Consider the following 18,053-nt stretch of genomic DNA (forward strand, 5'->3'; position numbering starts at 1 on the left):
TCATTATTTACGAATTTAAACACTTCTGATGAAGATGCTGCATTCAATTACGGAACGTTAAGGCATTCGTGAGTGTAACTTGAAAGAAGTACAAAAATAGATGCCACAAAAATCAAAGATGACACATTTTTTTCAGTTTATTGAAGCAATTCGTTTTACTATACACCCGCGCATACTGATCCTATCGTCACCAATAAATTTTTCAGGGTTAAATAGCATTCGTGAAAAGGTGGAAACAATGTTTTTTGCAAACAATCATCTACAAAAGTCATATCATATCCCATTCAAAAATATATCTTCCACTCACTATCATTCTTAATACACAATAAAAAAATAATATTTAACCCTAAAGTTTATACTTCTGTAACTTATAACAATCTCGCATCTATATATACACTTCGAATTTCATTACATAAAAATAAAAGAAAACTTACAACTGGCAGAATTAGAATAACAATCAAAATTTATAAAATTCCGTTTACCAAGAACCGTTTTCGTTCCTTCTCACGAATACCCTTTCCCCCCCTTTCGAAGTTTGTCAGTACATTTTTCTTTCTTTTACCGATCGGTGCGTGAAGACAAACAAACCTTACTTTAATCATACATGAATATCGTAAGGCAATTGAAATGCGTCTACTTGCATCGATAATCGACATTTAAAAATACGAGTAAACCAGGCATTCAGTTTGACGAAGTTCTACTCAGTACTATCAACAACATAGTGATGTACCATACGCTTGAGAATGCCCCAACGATTACATACTTCTTTACAGTTTTCTTCGTTACCTTTATCCACTTTTACCACAGATAAGATATACTACTGACTTCTTATTCTTTTTTTCTTTTATCACGGATTCATTTACGCAGCATTTTCATGATCTTTGAGTAAAACATAAAAATGTATTTGTGAGCAACTACATTTTTCATTTTAATATAATATACTAACACTGAGAGTTACAACGTCCACGAAAGAAATAAAGTTTGTAAAAATTATTCAAGTTGCCAAATTATATATTTATATATATGCTCTCGGGAGTATGGTTCTTTTTTAGAAACAAAAACTAAAGAGCATGCGCGAACCCAAATACAGTGTGGCAAAATAATGGATGACTTCGCTAAAAACATGTTCCACATTTTAAACGAAAGAATACGATGAATTAAAACATATATAATATTTATATATATACACATACACACACGCGCGCGCGCGCACACACACACACATGTATGCATGTATGTATACATATACATATATACATGTGTGTGTGTGTGAGTGAGTGTATATATGTATATATATATATATAATACATATATATATATATATATCGAACAGGGAGGTTTTCCTTTTATTTATAGTATTAGATGTTTATGGAATACTAAACTATTATGTAGCGCAAAAATTACAAATGGAACTAATGCAAGTACAAAATAAAAAATTCTGGAACAGTTTATTCCCTACGTCTCGTTAAACCTATTTAACTGGAAGAGAAATATCATTGATAAAACTTATACAGGATATTTAGGCTAAACTCGTATTAACATGCTTTTCAACTATGTGCCAGATGTTGCAATGTTCACCCATGTTTGATTTGTACTCTATGACTAGCCAATGTACTTCTCGATGCTGCAGGTATCATTATAAAAGGAAGAACTGATCATGGGCTCGAGGAACTAATTACCAATCTTTACCGATCAAAGTTTAATTAAACCCTGATAAAAAATCAAAATAAAATAAAATATAAAAAAAAGAACAAATCAATGAAAATTCACTTTCCTCATCTTTTTCTCTTTCTTTTTTATCTTCGTTTGCGTTGTCTAAAGTCACGTGCGGTTAAGTATGAAGTGAATTATACAAAATTACGACATAGAGAATTCTTACCCACCGTTTGTTATTTCCTCCTTTAGCCACGACATCTTATAAGCCGTCATCATTACTGCCCAACTGTATTTGGTTTGGTCACAATGTTACATCAAATGCACTATTCCAGGAGTCCACCAAACGCAGACTCAAGCTCACCATACATGCGCGCGTCATTCATACAGGGCATACATACTGTACGCTGATACGTGCGTAAAACACGTGTACACTCCGAAGAACACACGTTTTTAACGCACGCACATCAGCAACTCGAGCAAGGCAAACCTTACTCTTTCTATTCTTCTCACTCACTCTCTCCCTTACGATCTCTTTCTCTCTATCTTGCTCTCTCTCTCTCTCTCTCTCTCTCTTTCTCTCTCGCTCTCTCGCTCTTTCTTCCCGCCTACCCCCCGTTTTCTCATTTCACTCTTTCTCAAGGATGGATTCCCTCGAGTTCCTCGGAAGCAGCGGACAGATTTTTGGGGCACATCGTGCACAACACACGTTAGTCAATCGGCCATTTGTCGTCGGAGGTCGTGTGTGAATGGCTAAGGGAAATTAGATCGGAGGGTGGTGCTGGAGTGGACGTCGGGGGTTCAAGGTCAACGAGGGCTCGGTGCAGGTGGGCTTGGCCGGGGGTCAGGCTCGCTCACTATGCTGTGTGGTATACCGGTTAATCCAGCAGTAGGAGGAGCTGAAGTAGGGCCTCCAGCCCCACCGCCGCCTACCGTTGGACCCGTGGGGCCTGTAGGACCCCCGGCGCCTGCACCGCCTGCAGAGGAGTTTGGTCCGCCACCACCCCCACCACCACCGCCGCCGACGACGGAATGTCCACCAGGAGGTGGGGGTGCAGAATCGTGAGGAGTCGTTGAATGCGCCTGTTGAACGGGCAGCCCCCCGGAATAGTATCCGCCGTTGATCCCCTCAGGGTAGCTGCTGGAGAAAGCGAAAAGAAATTGGCCACTTCGATAAATGCCTTTTACAAAGTGCCCAATCGATCTTAGGAAATCCAAAGGTTCGAACGCTTCTAACCACGTTACTTTACACACTCGATTCTCTTTCCATGTAATACGAGTTAACATCTGCTTGAAAATCTGTTTCTGTAAAAATTACGATATCTTTTTCCCCGGTGTAAGAGAAACAAATGCAACGTTACTAAAAAAAGTAATACCCTACGCTGATTTCTTTTTTATTAATTATTTCTTTTTTTTTTATTTTTTTTTTAATTTAAAATTTTTTTTTTGCTTTAAATTAAGCTGACTCTCTTTATTTAACATACGAACGAAGCTTACCCGGTCGAGGAAAGGAAGTATTCCTTGTTCACACAGTTTCGTAAGCAGTCAGGTATGCGACCAATGATAGCTCTCCGTATTTCACTGGCTGCCATCTCACGAAGTTCGGTGCAGCTTGCGTCGCTGTAGAATGCTGCGTGTGGCGTACACAACAGATTGGGTGCATCTTTCAAAGGGCCTGTAGAACATACAGAAATACGCTGTATTACCATTCCTTCAATACTTATAAAATGAAAAAATTGTCCTGTGCATCGTTTCTAATAAGCAAATTCAATATCAGCAAAAGCAAATCTGTTAATATATGCAATGATTACATGATAATATGATTCATTACTGAATTCATTAATGTTAAACGTACTATGACACTATACTCATGAATCATTAAGAAACTGTCATTAAATTACCATTTCTGAGAAGTGGATTATAGGATTGTTTTAAAAAGAATTCTTTTTTCTAAATATCTTAAAATGTAGAGTAACATTTGATGATATTATCACGATTAATTTAATAATTGTATCAAACTTTTTTCTATTATATAATTGTATTTCTGAATACTTATTTCATATTATGATAACTAGTTTTGTTTCTTTTCATGTTAAGTATGCAGTGAAACCAATATCTAGTTCCTTTGATACCAAATCATATTAAGCGTTACTTTTTTTTAATTTAAAAATTATTAATATTTATAATATGTATAATATAAAACCAATATTTGATAATACTATTCAAACATACAAAAGTTTGACATTTTATGTATATTTCAAACAGAATGTTAGACCATTATTTTTAGTGCTAAGCATTACCTCTGTTGCATGAGTTTACATTATCCAATTGTGAAGAAGGACCAGGATGATGAAGGAAAACATTAGTTACGTGAGAGGGGGTTAGGTATGGATAGATAAAACTCACACTGCGAGGACTGACCCTGAAAAACGTTGTATGGCTCATTTTCGTGTACATCAAGTGCTGCTGCACGAATTCTGCCTTGTTTCAACGCTGCGGCTAATGCGTCATCATCAACCAGACCACCCCTTGCTGTATTGACTAAAAAGGCGCCAGGTCTCATCTACAACATCAAACGTAAATGTGGATGACATATACGAAATATATATTATTTCTCACGCATTATAAAAGTAAAAAAAATTCATAAAAAATTTTAAAACCAATGTGTAACTCTAAAAACATTGCAGATAATTTTACTCTCTGACAAGGTTTGCTATCAGTATCATTGTACACCGTATGCTTAGTAAACAGTGAATTAATACAGAAAAAATTGGTTTAAAAGAAACTTTTTGAATTTAAATTATAATACCTGTTTGATGGTGAATTCATTAATTAGGTGATGATTGTGCTCGTTCAAGGTACAATGCAAGGATACACAGTCTGACTGGAATAGCAAATCCTGTAATAAACCATAACAAAATGTTTTATAAATTGTAAGTGAAATATCTACAATATTATCTTAAAAAAGAAAAACCGATATCAAACCTGTAATGTGTAGACCCTGTTAAGACCAAGAGATTTTTCAATTCCATCTGGTAGGTAGGGATCATAAAAGATGACAGTGAAGCCAAAGGCTTTGGCACGCAGGGCAACTGCAGAACCAATCCTACCTAACCCAACTATACCAAGTGTATCGCCCCGTATCCTTGCACATCCTGTTGCAGCTTCCCTGACCTAAAGAACATAAAATATTAGATTAAGCCCAATTGGATTTTGAAGACAACAAAAACTGAACTATGTGTATCTTAAAACTCTTACCTGTTCTGGACCTGTGAATTTTTTTCCTTCACGTACCATGTTTGCCAACCAATATGTACGTCGATATAAATTTAGAATGAGACAAAGAGTAGTATCAGCTACTTCTTCAACACCATATCCAGGCACATTGCACACAGCGATGCCAAGTTCCCCTGCTGCTTTGACATCTATATTATCTACCCCAGATCCAATTCTTACAATGATCCGTAATGTTTTGAATTTTTCGAGATCTTCTTTTGTCAAAATTATAGTGTGCCACATTAATGCACCTACTGCTTCATTTAATACCTACAGAAAAATTATAACTGCATCTTGGTGAAATGTTATAAACACCAAAGGATGGCTGGTTTTAATCTATATCAGTTTTGATAATATAGATAATATTTTGAATAATTCACCTTTTCATGAATTTCTGATGTAGACTGTGCATCACAGAAGGCCACTGTTGCGACATCTTTGAGAATAGGCATTTCAATAGAGCAGTCTCGACCATCTAACAAAGCCACTAATGGTCGTGTCTGAATGGGTCCATTTGCAATAGGACCCCTCAGGTTATCAATTCGAGGGCGTTTGGGCATCATCTTCCGTTTGTCCATCGGTCAAACAGCCCCCCCAATTTTTATGTTTTTCACTTGTACTTTCAGTGTCACTAAGAATGTCTGCTTTCTTCCAAGGAAGTCCTATAGTCCACTGACAAGGAAGCCTCTGAGTATGTCTTAAAATACAATTTTGCACTTTTATGCTTCGTCACACAAATTGCTTCTGTAACACTGATTTCTGGTCGGTTTTTGGACAAGGACCGCCGAACCTCCAACGCATCACGGCTTGTTGAACACTGTCTCCTGCAAAATTAAAACAATAATCTTTTAAGTCATAAATCACTTAAACTCATAACTATATAGAGAATATGATAATAGTTTTTATCAATATTATTACAATAAAATTGTAAATACCATTAATTTTATTAAATAATATTAATGAATAATAAAATTATCTTATTATGCTAATCAACTATTTATATTTTATTATTAATGTAAACAAAACTGAATTTAATGTATAATATATTTCATAATAATTGATAAATATGTAAATTATAAATAATGAAAAAACAATATAAGCTGGAATTTGCCTAAACAATTTATTCTAATTTCTCTTATACTTTCACTATTCAAATACTGTAAAAACGAAAATGCAATACGCATAAAGCACAAGCTTCGGTCAATAAACATACATTTCGACGCCTTCATGAATTTCTTCGTAGAAAAGAAATCCATGTGATACGTATGGTTGCAAATACTTCACTCACAAATACAGTATTGTGTTATGAAAAATGTAACAAGATATCGGTACTCAGTTGAGTGACAAAATTTTGTATTATTTTATACTACGGAAAGCGAAACACTTAACAGCGTGTACGAAACCGAATGTTTTAGGTTACCTTGAAACGCGCCGGCTTAACCTGCGCAGTGCGTGTGTTCAGTACAGTGATAGAAGCGCTTGGAAAATATAAGAAGTCTCAAGAATATAATGTCGGTGTTATGTCAAACAAAAATGTGTATAAACTTTCTACACTTTGGAGTGAAACAGCGGTAAAAAGATTGCACAGAACACACCATGTATCGAGAACGAAATTACTAGCTGGGGCAAATGTTTTTGGAACTGTTAATAGAACGCCTGGCTTTGGTTAGTGGGTCGACGTTTTCAGCCCATTTTCGGCAGCAATTGTAAACCAATCATGGTGCATTTGCACGCTTAATGTCCGATTAACTGCTTAGTAACTCATAAATTCCAGTTTTTAGAGCTCTAGTGTGTACTAAAATGATCAATGCGCAAGAAACTATACGAAAACAGAAAATATGTTCGATCAGAGTCGATTTAGTACCCGGTGCTTTTATATGGCGGAACGGAAAAATGCTGAACCAACGAAGTTCCATAAGAAAGTAGAGAAACTGACACGTGGCGCCCTCGTCAGACGCCGTCACCACACGACACTTAACCAAGATCATCAAAAATAAATCAAACTTTTAAGAAAGTACTTCAATATGGTATTCGTGACAATTGATATAACCTAAAAGACTATTGTTTCTGTAGTATAGAATATGCATTAACGAAGCATCGTTGAAACAACTTTCTCTCTTCAAAAATGAGAAATTTCACAATTTTATATCAAATTACCGTCAATTACACATCTATATATTATACTTTAAAATTAATTTTTTGTTAGACTCTGGTAAAAATCGACTTAAATAGAAATCAATAACCTTAAATCCTTCTATTTGTTATGTCAACGATTTTTGCCATTCAGTTCTTTCATTGGCACTCACAACGACACAGATTGAGATCTCGTTCGTTACGACTACTCACAGAGATTTCATCAGAGAGCATATAGTAGTTGGACCACCGAAGCGGGAACATTCCATGTGGTAAGGTTAATATAAGATAAATGATACACATTAAGAATGTTTGATCTGTCGGTCAATACACACAAGCAATCGGAAACAGTCCGCAGAGAAGGCTACAAAATGAGATCGCTGCTAGCCTCAGCGAAAGCGAGGATGCGATACTAACGTAGAGTGCAAACCCAAGCACTTTGACTTGGGCACATGTTGTGCCAACTCAGCGAAAATGCAAGCTCATATCATCAAAAGGAGGAGAGGCAAGGAAGCGAGATTAAGCCCTTGTTCGACAGCTGGCAGCGTATATCATACGTAATACACGTACGGTTAGTAGCAGGGAGTGCAATGTGGTGAGGAAGTACGCTCAGAAGGAACTTTTATATTTATTGTACACTTCGACACGTACAAGTAACTACACGAATATGTGTTGTTAATGGTACCGTATTAATTATATTAATACAGTTTACACTTTATTTACAATGTACATTTAAAGATCCGGTATTACAACCTATGCATTATTTTCAGAACTATTAATTCGTAAAACTATGTTTCTGTAAAATATCAATTATATTAAATTTATTTACAATTGAAATCTATCTTTAAAAGATCAGCCATCATTCTGTGTATAAAGCATTAATGTTTACAACCTATAAGGTTAACTCGCCAATGTTTCTTAAACCAGCAAAAGCTTCCCAGAAGTTATCAAAAGATGTTCTGAAACGAGTTAAAAATTCATCGAGCTTTTAAAACGAACGTTTCGACTAAGCGGTCGAATTCAACCCTTTAGCTTAATCTCAGTGTGCAACAGAGTTTTTCGAGTTACAGATACAACGATGGAGGGTGGTGGTGAGGAAGACAGGGGAGAGATGAAGAAGGGGAAGGGGAAAGCAGAGCAAGGGTGGGGCGACGAAGCTGCCGGTGGGATGGGGAGCTATGAGGGCGAAGTTATCCAATTATTGTCTAACCTGGGAGCAACTTTACTTGGCGGAGAACCGTTGGTGGGAGGGAAGCTCGTCCTGCCAGCTCTCTCTCCCTTCCTACAATCGAGCCACGATAAAGTAAAGTTTGTTTCAAAACTTGCCGCGCGGAGAGGTGACTAGGTTTTTGTTAGTGACACGTGAAATTCAAACGACTTCATTGCGATAATAATCGCGGCAAGTTTTTTATATCGACCGATAGTGAGAGGGGATTCAGATTGGTGAAGGATCTCATAAATTAAGTCGAAGGTTCATTAATAACACGGACGCTATGAGACCGTTTCAGCGCGAACATTCAAGATCACACCTTCTGAATATACGATTAGTTAAAAGAAGAAATAATTACTAATTAAAAATTCGATATAAATTGCATCATACTTTGACCTTAGACTTTTGTTATTATTATTATTATATTAAATATGTAAATATTTTGATTTGGTTTAAGACGTAACATATAATATTCTAATAGAGCAATATAACAAATAATTATACTAATTAATATCCGTAAGAGGTTAATTAAATCGAGTCATTTTCAAACAACAAAACTTCCATTATTTAAAATACAGTATTAGGAATGCTCACTGATAATGAGCTAGAAATAAACAAGCCTATTAGGAAAGTGCACTAGCGATAACATTAGCTATAATGACGCATATGCCATCGTGGAAACCTTTTTAAAGCCATGTATTGTTAACACCAATAGATATGTATTCTAGGTCAATTTTAGACACAAATTATACCATTTTTTTAATTGAGGTTACACAGCTCGAAACGATATTTCAACTTCTCTCATGTTTTTGAATTCAGCAAGCGTACTAAACGTAGTTATTCAAATGTAAATTTATGTACATAATTTATGAACATTTTTTACAAAGAATCGTGCGATACAACTGTCGAAAAATTTGCTCGTTTAAATAAGCTTTTCCTATACATCCAAATTGCATTTAATTTATCATAAATCGAAACCAATCGTCACCATTTTGCAAAGAATAAATTTCCCGTAAAACGCATTAATCGACAAATACGAACACAATCGAAGCGAAAAACGTAAACACAAATTATGAAATAAGACTGGAAAACAGGAACTCGTTCAATCACGATGATAAAAATCGGCACGCTCTCGTCGGCGCGCCATCTGCGAGCCATTGAACAACGGGACAACACGAACTCTGTAGAAACGAAAATCCGTTGTTTACCGCGAAACAAACAACGACAACACACGCTTAAATAAATGCTCGGCGTTTGAAAGGAGAGCAGGAGTTTGTCCTAAGTTGCAAATGAAAAAAAAAAAAAAAAAAAAAAAAAAAAAAAAAAAAAAAAAAAAGATGAAAACACACAGCACACACACAAAAAAAAGACAAACAAACAAAAAAGAAACAGTAAAAAATCTGTCGAGCACTAGAATGGAGAAAGGAGCAGAAGAAACTTGTCCAATTATGATGACGAGTATCGGTGTCGGCGTTCGAGCATTCTCATCCTTGGGCACAACGGAATGGTCGGAAAAGGGGTAAAGAGAGGGGCTGTTGCTCTGGTACCTTCCGCCTCCGCGTTCGTCTCTCCAGCGGCCAACGAGCGAACGGCCATGAGTATAGGAAGGGAGACTGGGGGAAGGAAGAAGGAGGAGAGGAGAGGCGACTACTTAAAGTTGGCGGAAAGTTTGGTTCGGCAGCAAAGTTAACTCAGTTAAGTTCTCCGCTCCTAAAGCGAAACTTCGGTTCTCCAACGCCTGCCCTGCCAGCCTGCCTGCCTGCCTTGCCTGCTTGCCTGCTTGCTTGCTTCCCTGCCTCTGCCTGGCTTGCCCTCCATCCTCTCTTCACCCTTTCCCATCCTGCCTTCTCCCTTTCTCTTTCTCCCTTCGTTTCGCGCCCGTGCTTCCTACTGTCTTGGCTATCCTTCCTTCCTCCTATATCCATTCCTTCGGTACTGCACGAATAAGCAATGTGTTTTGGAATTATCACTTTTCCGCAAACTTTCGCCACGATGTTTCGCCGTGGCGATCGATTGGCATCGACCCGCGCGCGACCGGTGTCACTCTCGTTTGCTTGCCGTGCTACTACTCTCTCTCAGTGCACCGGTCGCGTCAATTTGCCGCCTAACCAGGGCTGGGCCAAGCATTTTGCAGCTGGAACATTTTCAAGTACGTACACGCGGATGCGGGTACGAGGACAAGACGACTTTCTTTTTCTTCTTCTTTATTTTGCTTTGAGATATATATTCTCCAGAATGTAAAAAAGTGATTGGAAAAAAGTGACCCTAAAAATGGTTTAAATAAATTATCGACTCCTTATGAAAGTGTTACTGACGTTTGTAACGGTAGTAATAGACGCTTTAAAAATCTTGCTACACTATAATTTATTTCGTATCGTATTTTTTTTCTTTTTTAGAAATTTTCGAATTTTGAGGGAAACAGAATTTTTTTTTCTCGTTAAGAATACATTACGACTATAGCTCGTGTGGAGTTTTTCGTACAAGATTGCAGTAGGAAAGTTCAAGGTCAGCGGAAAACGGGTGTCTTCAGCTGCTTTTTTTGGCCGACTAAAGATTCCAAAATACAGTAAAAAAAAAAATATTGCACATGAAAAGGTAAAAAGTAAAAGTGACTCGGAAATAGCTAGATGAAGCCTGTAAACTTGGACGAGACGTTTCAGGAAGAAAGATGTTTCTCCCACTTCGCAGAGAACTCTGCCCCCTCCTCTGCAGAGTAGCAGGCAACGATCGAAATTCCAAGACGAAGTTTGCGAGATTCCAAGGAAAGCGTGAGTTTCGCTCGCGTTCATCGTTGCCCTTCTTCGCGCGTGTACGTGTGTAGAAGCTTGTAAGCATCGTTTTGTAACAGATACCAGTCAGCATGGCCGAGTACTGTCCCTCCTTTGATGGTACGCCAGAGCAAAAAAAGAAACCGGTCGAGTCGGTACTTACGAAGAGGTTTAGCTTTCAGGGTTCGCGTATGTAGTTCGAAAAGAAGTTACGACCGTTCTCTCCCGGCCAAACGGAGGGAAAGAACTTTGCTGCACTGTCATTTTTCTGCAGCAAAATTCAGATGCGACGAGAAAGTTTTGCGCGTTAACTGGTTGCACCAAAATTTCGTACAAGTTCGACGAAAATTATTTTTTTCTTCTCTATTTAATTTCGGGAAAAGAATTTGCCGGGAAATGCAATAAAAATTGATATAAGAAAAATAAGAACATAATATTTGAAAGAAATACAAGCGTGTTTTATTTGTAACATAAATTCATTGACATGATTTCATAGATAAAAATCTTCAACTAAATGGAAAATATATTTGAGGATCGGCGGGATGATTCATAAATGCAAGATAATGCTTGGTAAGAAATATCTACGCGTTAAATAAATACATTTGTGAGTAAATAGATCTGTGGAAAATTTTCAAAATGAATTTTTTACTCTGATATGTCATCCGTTGAATTAATCGATTATTTATCATAGATAATAATAACTAATTACAACCTGAAAATGTAAAAGACACCACGATAGCATTTTAATTGCGCCTAATGTTCTCACATTCCTTCTTTTTCTTTTTCAAACCGACAATAATATTTAACACTAACAGCTTACACAGCTATTGCAGTGTGTTTGTATTAACCACTCATAATTTATAAATTATAATCCATTTTACTTACGTCCAAACAATATTTTTTACTTATTTAGTATGTAAATTTATATCGCGAAGCATTATTCATTCATAATAATGAAAAAAATACATTTATCGCATTGAATAATTAGGAAAAGAAAAAAGAGGGAATTCGAAATTAATTAAAGCACAGTACGATATTTGTCCTTAAAATCGATTAAATCGATTATCTTTATTTATTATAGTATTCCGATGAAGTTAAACGAGCCACCAAATAAATCTCCAAATTTTTATGAAAAATATTAAACAAAAATATGGAGGAAAAATAGAGCAACAAAGGGAAAAAAAAAAGATTGCACAGGAAGAGAAGATGGGCAAGAATTTGTTGAACTCGATAAATTCAGTTGGCGCCTCGGCCTTGAGATCGTACTCGCTGCTGCAAATGTCGATGCACATGCAAAGTGCGTTGAGAACACGAACCTCTGTGTCTCCCTCCTCTCTTACGCACTGATCGATATAGGTGCACGCATTAATACCTCGCTGCTTTGCACCGTGACAGTCAAATCGACTCACCAAGTGACTCATCCCGGCTCGCGCGAGTAGTATTCGAGTTTGCGCGAGTCAACTTGGAAAACATTTGGCTTGCTGCGTTTCTGCATCGTCGCTGGGCGTTTACCTTGGCAAACTATTCTTCGGCAGAAGTTACGGATCCATTCAAGCGCCGGGATTCGTGTTCGCGCGAAAGGAACAACGGTGGTAGCAGAAAAATTCAACGTTAAAGATTTCCAAGTTGCTGGAAACTTTTAATTAGCCACTGACAAAAGGCGTCGCCAGTTACGTTCGTCGAACAAAAGCGATAATAGGAGCAACGACGGTAAACTGACGTACAATCGTTCGCCGCTTCAAACTTTCAACCAGTAATAACCTACAGAGCAAAAGCGTGCAAAGTGTACGTGGGAGAAAGTACAAGCATGGACTCGTGTCGAGTCTCTACACATTCGTTGCATTCATATTTGAAACCTTGAAGACAGAGAGAGGCCGACAGGTGGCGAGTGGAACGACTCGAACACGGAACGCTTCTCAAAACCGTTTAACATCCCTTTAAGCGTCTCCATGCACAGGCTGACGAGTGACGTTAAATCAGATCTGACCGTGTGCGCACGGTCGCGGTCCGTTCGAGCATTACGATGCAAAGAATTGTTACGGCATCTCTTGTACGAGAGATCATCCATTCGCATAACTCTGCCTCGCCGACGGTCGGGTTAAGAAGGACTCGATCGAGAAGCATACATAAAAAGAACAATGCCGGTGCGGCTCAAGACATGTGCCAGCTCGTGTCCCCTTCTATTCATGGGTAGGGAACGCGATGAATATACCCTTGTTGAGTTTCAAAGTTACATACACTCCGTCGACTTCGCCAACCCCTCCCACTTTACGGTTCCCTATATCCTCTTCCGCTCTGAATCAGAATTTTCCACATAAACCGCGACAACTTTTCTTATTGTTTCCGCACCCATTCTGGACGCGCTTCACGGAATAAATCACTTCTAAAGAAACAAAGAAAGTCGCTCGTAAAACCTTCCATACGCTACTTGTGTCCCTATACTTCGGCGCGAGTACGAAATATAAAAAGAGAAAGATCGGAAAGATAGGTTAAGCAGTGATTATTATCGCTGGAAATACGTTAATGAAAAACAAGCAGAATTTCTCGTACCGGCGGCAAGTTTCCCAAACAAACCGGTTCAGATTGAGAACCTCGTCACTCTAATCCCAGTTAGGAAGAAACTTAGCGGGACATTAATTTAATTTGAACACGAACGCAGCCAGAACAGAATTTTCCCATGCGAGTTCTACCCAGTCGAGTGAATGATTTCTAGAGATATACAATCTAGGGAATTCGAAGAAATACGCGTATATCTATATTGCACGTGTACGATGCGTCGATTAGTAAATCATTTCGAATCAATCGAGCAGGAAGTCGCAACGGTCGCAACGGTTACATCGGGAACAAGTTCGTCCACGTATTAGAGGGCCAATTTATAACTTACTTCACGCTCGCCAGCGTCCCCGCGCAAGATCGTCCATGAACGGTCCAAGTATGTGCGCGTATAAAAGCGACCTCACGGGGCCGCCAGTGTATACAAACGATTTTCTCTCTCTCTCTTTCTTGTCCGCGCGCGCGATTCTCCAGCGTGGAAGCAGCAGCAGCAACGGCAGCAGCAGCAGCACCGATGAGTGAGTCCCGCGTACACTTGTTTCTTCGTGGTTGTATCCATACACACCTACGTGCGTGCCTGCTATGTAATACGTACGCAGAGGACACAAAACTCGCTTCTCGCGTCTTCTCGGTCGCTCTTTCGCCTCCTTTCCCTTTTTCCCTCTCTCGCTCTATCTTGCTCTTTCTCTTTCTGCTGTGTGATCGTCCCCAACGGTCGTACACGTCGTTCGCGTCGGTCGACCTATGCGCGCGGCGTACACCTATACAGAGTTACAGCGGGTTAGGACAAGTGCGTAGAGAGCGGCAGAGAGTAGTTTCATGGAGTTTAGTTCCTCGTAGTGGATATGGCATCTTGACTCCTAGTAGTGGAGTGTGGCAAGCAATGGCCGGCCCGATCGATGTCTCGGCAACTTCCCACCCTCGACAGTCTGCCCCTCTCTTCACGACACGTCCCCCCTCGCTCTCGCCCCGCGTTGGCACCCTACTCTCCGGCTTTCCTCATCCCAACCGTCAGACTCCCCGTCTCGCCCAACCACCTCCCGCTGTCCCCGTCCTCCGACACATCGAACTAAATCCCGGAGCTGCTTACTGCTTCCAAGTCTGTTTACAATGGCGATGCGCTACCCCCATTATCCTGGGGTCGTACTTCACGTTCGGACTACATCGCGTCCGTCACGGCGACAACGAATTTCTTTTTTTTTTCTTTTTTTTCTTTAAACGCATATGTTTCTTTAAAGCGCACTACGTTTCTATATCTCGCTCCTTCTCTCTCTCTCTCATATTCACGTAGCTGCCATATCTCTATTTGTTTTATCTCGTTTATGGCACGATTCCTGTAATCTGAAGTATTTCAGACATTTCCAGGTATATGCGCGTATAGTATATTTAGCTTAGTCAATTTACTGGAAGATATTCCAACGACCGTAGTTATGTATAGCGTACTGTGGGGACCTTCTTTGACTGAGCAATGAATACGGAGATACAAGATACGCGTCTGTTACTATCTATCCAATTACATCTCGATATTTCAATGATACAAATGATTGAATGTCCAAGTAGTTCAGTTTTTAGAGGAATGTTGATAATTTGAGAAATGACATTTGAAATAGCCTTTAAACACGTGTCACGAGTGCATGCGATTACGGATCACTAATTTCCAAGTGTGATCAACGGCGTTGTTCCTTTTGCGTGTTCCGGACGCATTGTTTCGAGTTATTTACGTAATGCATGTGCATTTATCTATTATTATAGCTATCCGTGTCCGTTTTCCACAAGACTGGCAGAGACGAATAGCGATATCTATATTTTCATTCCATTGTACAGGCATTGTAGAAATCGATTGCCTGTAGCCTGAATAGCATAGCAGTAATTACGCTTTTCCCTATTCTCGATTATTTGTACAAGAAGAAGCGGCCCATGACGAAAAGAAATCAGGGTGCATACGAAACAGTTTCCAACGTTCCGCTGGTTGCTCGCATAGAAATTGTCATATATCTTTTTCACGAATCTATACGACACGCTCTAGTATTTATCAAATACCATGTTTATACCAGCACATGGTATCTTGAAAAAGAAAAAGAAAAAAGGAAAAAAGAGAAAACAAAATTAAAAGCAGATTTAATCTTGGATGCACTAAACATTCTTCGATAAATTATAAAATTTTAAACAATCGGTAAATAAGGTAATTTATTATCCTTTTAGTATCACTGAAATGATGTAAACATTGAAATACTACTTTCTTTCACGCGCGGTAAATGTAATACTATAAGTCAATACTATTAACCTTCATACACCTGCTACGTAAATAGAATTTAATAAATCAAGATTTTGAAATGGCTATGACAGATGTAAATACTATCGGTTCCAATTGCATACAGCTGTTAGCGAGCGTCGAAAAACGTGCCCTCTATCGTGTAGATTTTTGATTACACGACATCTAACGGAAAGCCCCATCCTCATGCCCGACGAAACCCGAGCGACGAAACCGAAAAGAGAAGGAGAAACCTATATAGCTCGTCTCTCTCCCCTGAGAGAGGCATAGCATACTCAATAGTTGAGTCAGGTCAGTTTGCTAGCCTTACATAAAAGAGGCTAAGTAACGACGAAGAGAAAGAAGATAGGAAACGTTATAAGATATACACACAGGATGAACGAGGCAAACCTGAAGAGAACAGTGCGCTGTGGGAGGAGAGAGGCATCGAGGCGCGGAGGAGAGGGGGTAACAAGGAGACGGGTGGGGGCACCTGTTACAACCGACCAGACCGTTCTTTCGCTCTCCCTTTCCCTCTTTGTCGTGCACTCATCCACATGCCACTTAGGTTGTTACATTGAAATTTCTACGGAACGATCGGATATATACAGCGCTTCTAAAATGGGCGAGCAAACTTTGGATGTATGTATACTAAACGTTTCATCTATAACGGGACAAGATAGACTGTTCGCGCTTACTATAGACAGGAACTACTACGCTAATCGTTTCAACGATACGTGTTTTGATTTGTCGATACATCCATGCATATAGGGTGTCCCAAAACGAAATCATTTGACATTCGACAACGTAATCCGAGCGTAACTATCGATGAAAGGGACTGATTAAAATCGAGATGCGTTCTTTCGCGAGTTTTAAAACTCTGTTTCGAAATATGTCGGATTAAAATAAATTTTCATCGTACGAAACAGAATCCGGTCGTACCTTTCAATTTTGTTAAGCCGAAACAGTGCTACTTAACGTTATATGCACACTCTATGACTGTTACAGTTACTTCCTTACATAAGTATCACGAGATAACTTGGAGGAAAGTTTTAACGACAATATATATGTCTCTGCAAGCTTTGTGTAACTGTAGTTATCCGATAAGTTGTATTTCTCGTTTCAGTCAATTCCAGGGGGCCTTAACGATGCTCACCTTGAGAATGGAAAAAGGTCCCATGGACAAAGACGGAAAAAAGATTCCCTTCCGAGTTATGACTACCTTTTGTTTGGGACAGAGGTTTACAAGGATGCCTGGCAAGTTTGCGAGCGCTTAATATCGGGATAAGTATTCCCCGTTAACGGTTAGAAGCGATTTTCCTCCCCAATAAAAGACCTCTCACACATTCTCAGGCTAGTTTAAATTCTGTCACGCGAATCGGGCATGTAATTCGACCATTGACCACGGTAGTGGCATAAACGGAGAATTTTAGGTACCTTGGTGAATAAAACGGTAACACACCGTTCGCATAATCGAGTCCTTTTCCACAAATTCGCTAATAACGCGTAATCAGAGTAACTTTGACGATGATAAATCACACGTGATTAGACCCAGTAAACCAGACTCGAATGAGGTCACATATTTTTATCACGTCCGTCTGGCATATTTCAAAACGTATTTCATAATTTACGAAATGATATTTCGTCTTGTTAATTTCGAAAACGCGCACTCGTTTATCGAACCAACGTAAACAAAGTAAGCCGGACACGAAAATCTCTGTAAGCGATAATTTTACGAAGGGCAGGTAAAGTTTGACACCGGTGTATTCTTCCCTTGGTAAGAAAATCCTTATAACAAACAAAAAATGGCCACGACCTATAAAAAAGTCACTTCCGTGCCTGCGAACGTGGGATCCGTCCCCCATCGTGAAGGTAAACAAAACGCACTCCAAAAGCTTTGGTCGCTTATTTTAGAAACAGCCTGTAGAGCGTCGCTTCTCTCTGCAGCCCGTGGACAATCGACGTAACCACTCTCTCGTGCCTTTTACCGCACTTGTACGGATCCCGGACGAAGTGTAACGATGCCGAGAGATCGATAATAACCGCCGCGGTTTGGTTCCACCCGAGCCTCGTACGAGACAGGGACACTTTTTTCCGCCCCCCTCGCCGCGATCCGCTATCTCTCTCTTTATCTGCCCAGCTTTCGTCATCTCTCCTCTCGTTTCTCCTCGTGGCGATTTCACGCTTTAATTACGCGACAAAAAATGAC

The 18,053-nt window shown here is 39.2% G+C and overlaps 1 protein-coding gene across 5 annotated transcripts in view; it reads right to left on the bottom strand.

The window, feature by feature from the left end:
- Nucleotides 1–1,338: 1,338 nt before the first annotated feature.
- Nucleotides 1,339–18,053, bottom strand: part of CtBP (C-terminal binding protein) — a 20,926-nt gene continuing 4,211 nt past the window's right edge. The window contains exons 1-8 of one of the 5 annotated variants that reach the window (XM_017907677.1): nt 6,350–6,518; nt 5,310–5,753; nt 4,912–5,199; nt 4,639–4,827; nt 4,463–4,552; nt 4,060–4,216; nt 3,151–3,328; nt 1,339–2,794 (exon numbers count right to left, since the gene is read on the bottom strand). In XM_017907677.1, coding sequence (XP_017763166.1) covers nt 2,461–2,794; nt 3,151–3,328; nt 4,060–4,216; nt 4,463–4,552; nt 4,639–4,827; nt 4,912–5,199; nt 5,310–5,507 — 1,434 coding nt within the window. In that variant the 5' untranslated portion in view covers nt 5,508–5,753; nt 6,350–6,518 and the 3' untranslated portion in view covers nt 1,339–2,460. Of the gene's footprint in view, nt 2,959–3,150; nt 3,329–4,059; nt 4,217–4,462; nt 4,553–4,638; nt 4,828–4,911; nt 5,200–5,309; nt 5,754–6,349; nt 6,519–18,053 lie in introns of those variants that run through there. The other 4 variants (XM_017907679.1, XM_017907676.1, XM_017907680.1 and 1 more) reach the window with 4 other exon arrangements.

Source organism: Eufriesea mexicana, unplaced genomic scaffold, assembly GCF_001483705.2.
Source record: "Eufriesea mexicana isolate 0111107269 unplaced genomic scaffold, ASM148370v2 scaffold8777, whole genome shotgun sequence".
In the NCBI taxonomy this organism is placed as follows: domain Eukaryota; kingdom Metazoa; phylum Arthropoda; class Insecta; order Hymenoptera; family Apidae; genus Eufriesea; species Eufriesea mexicana.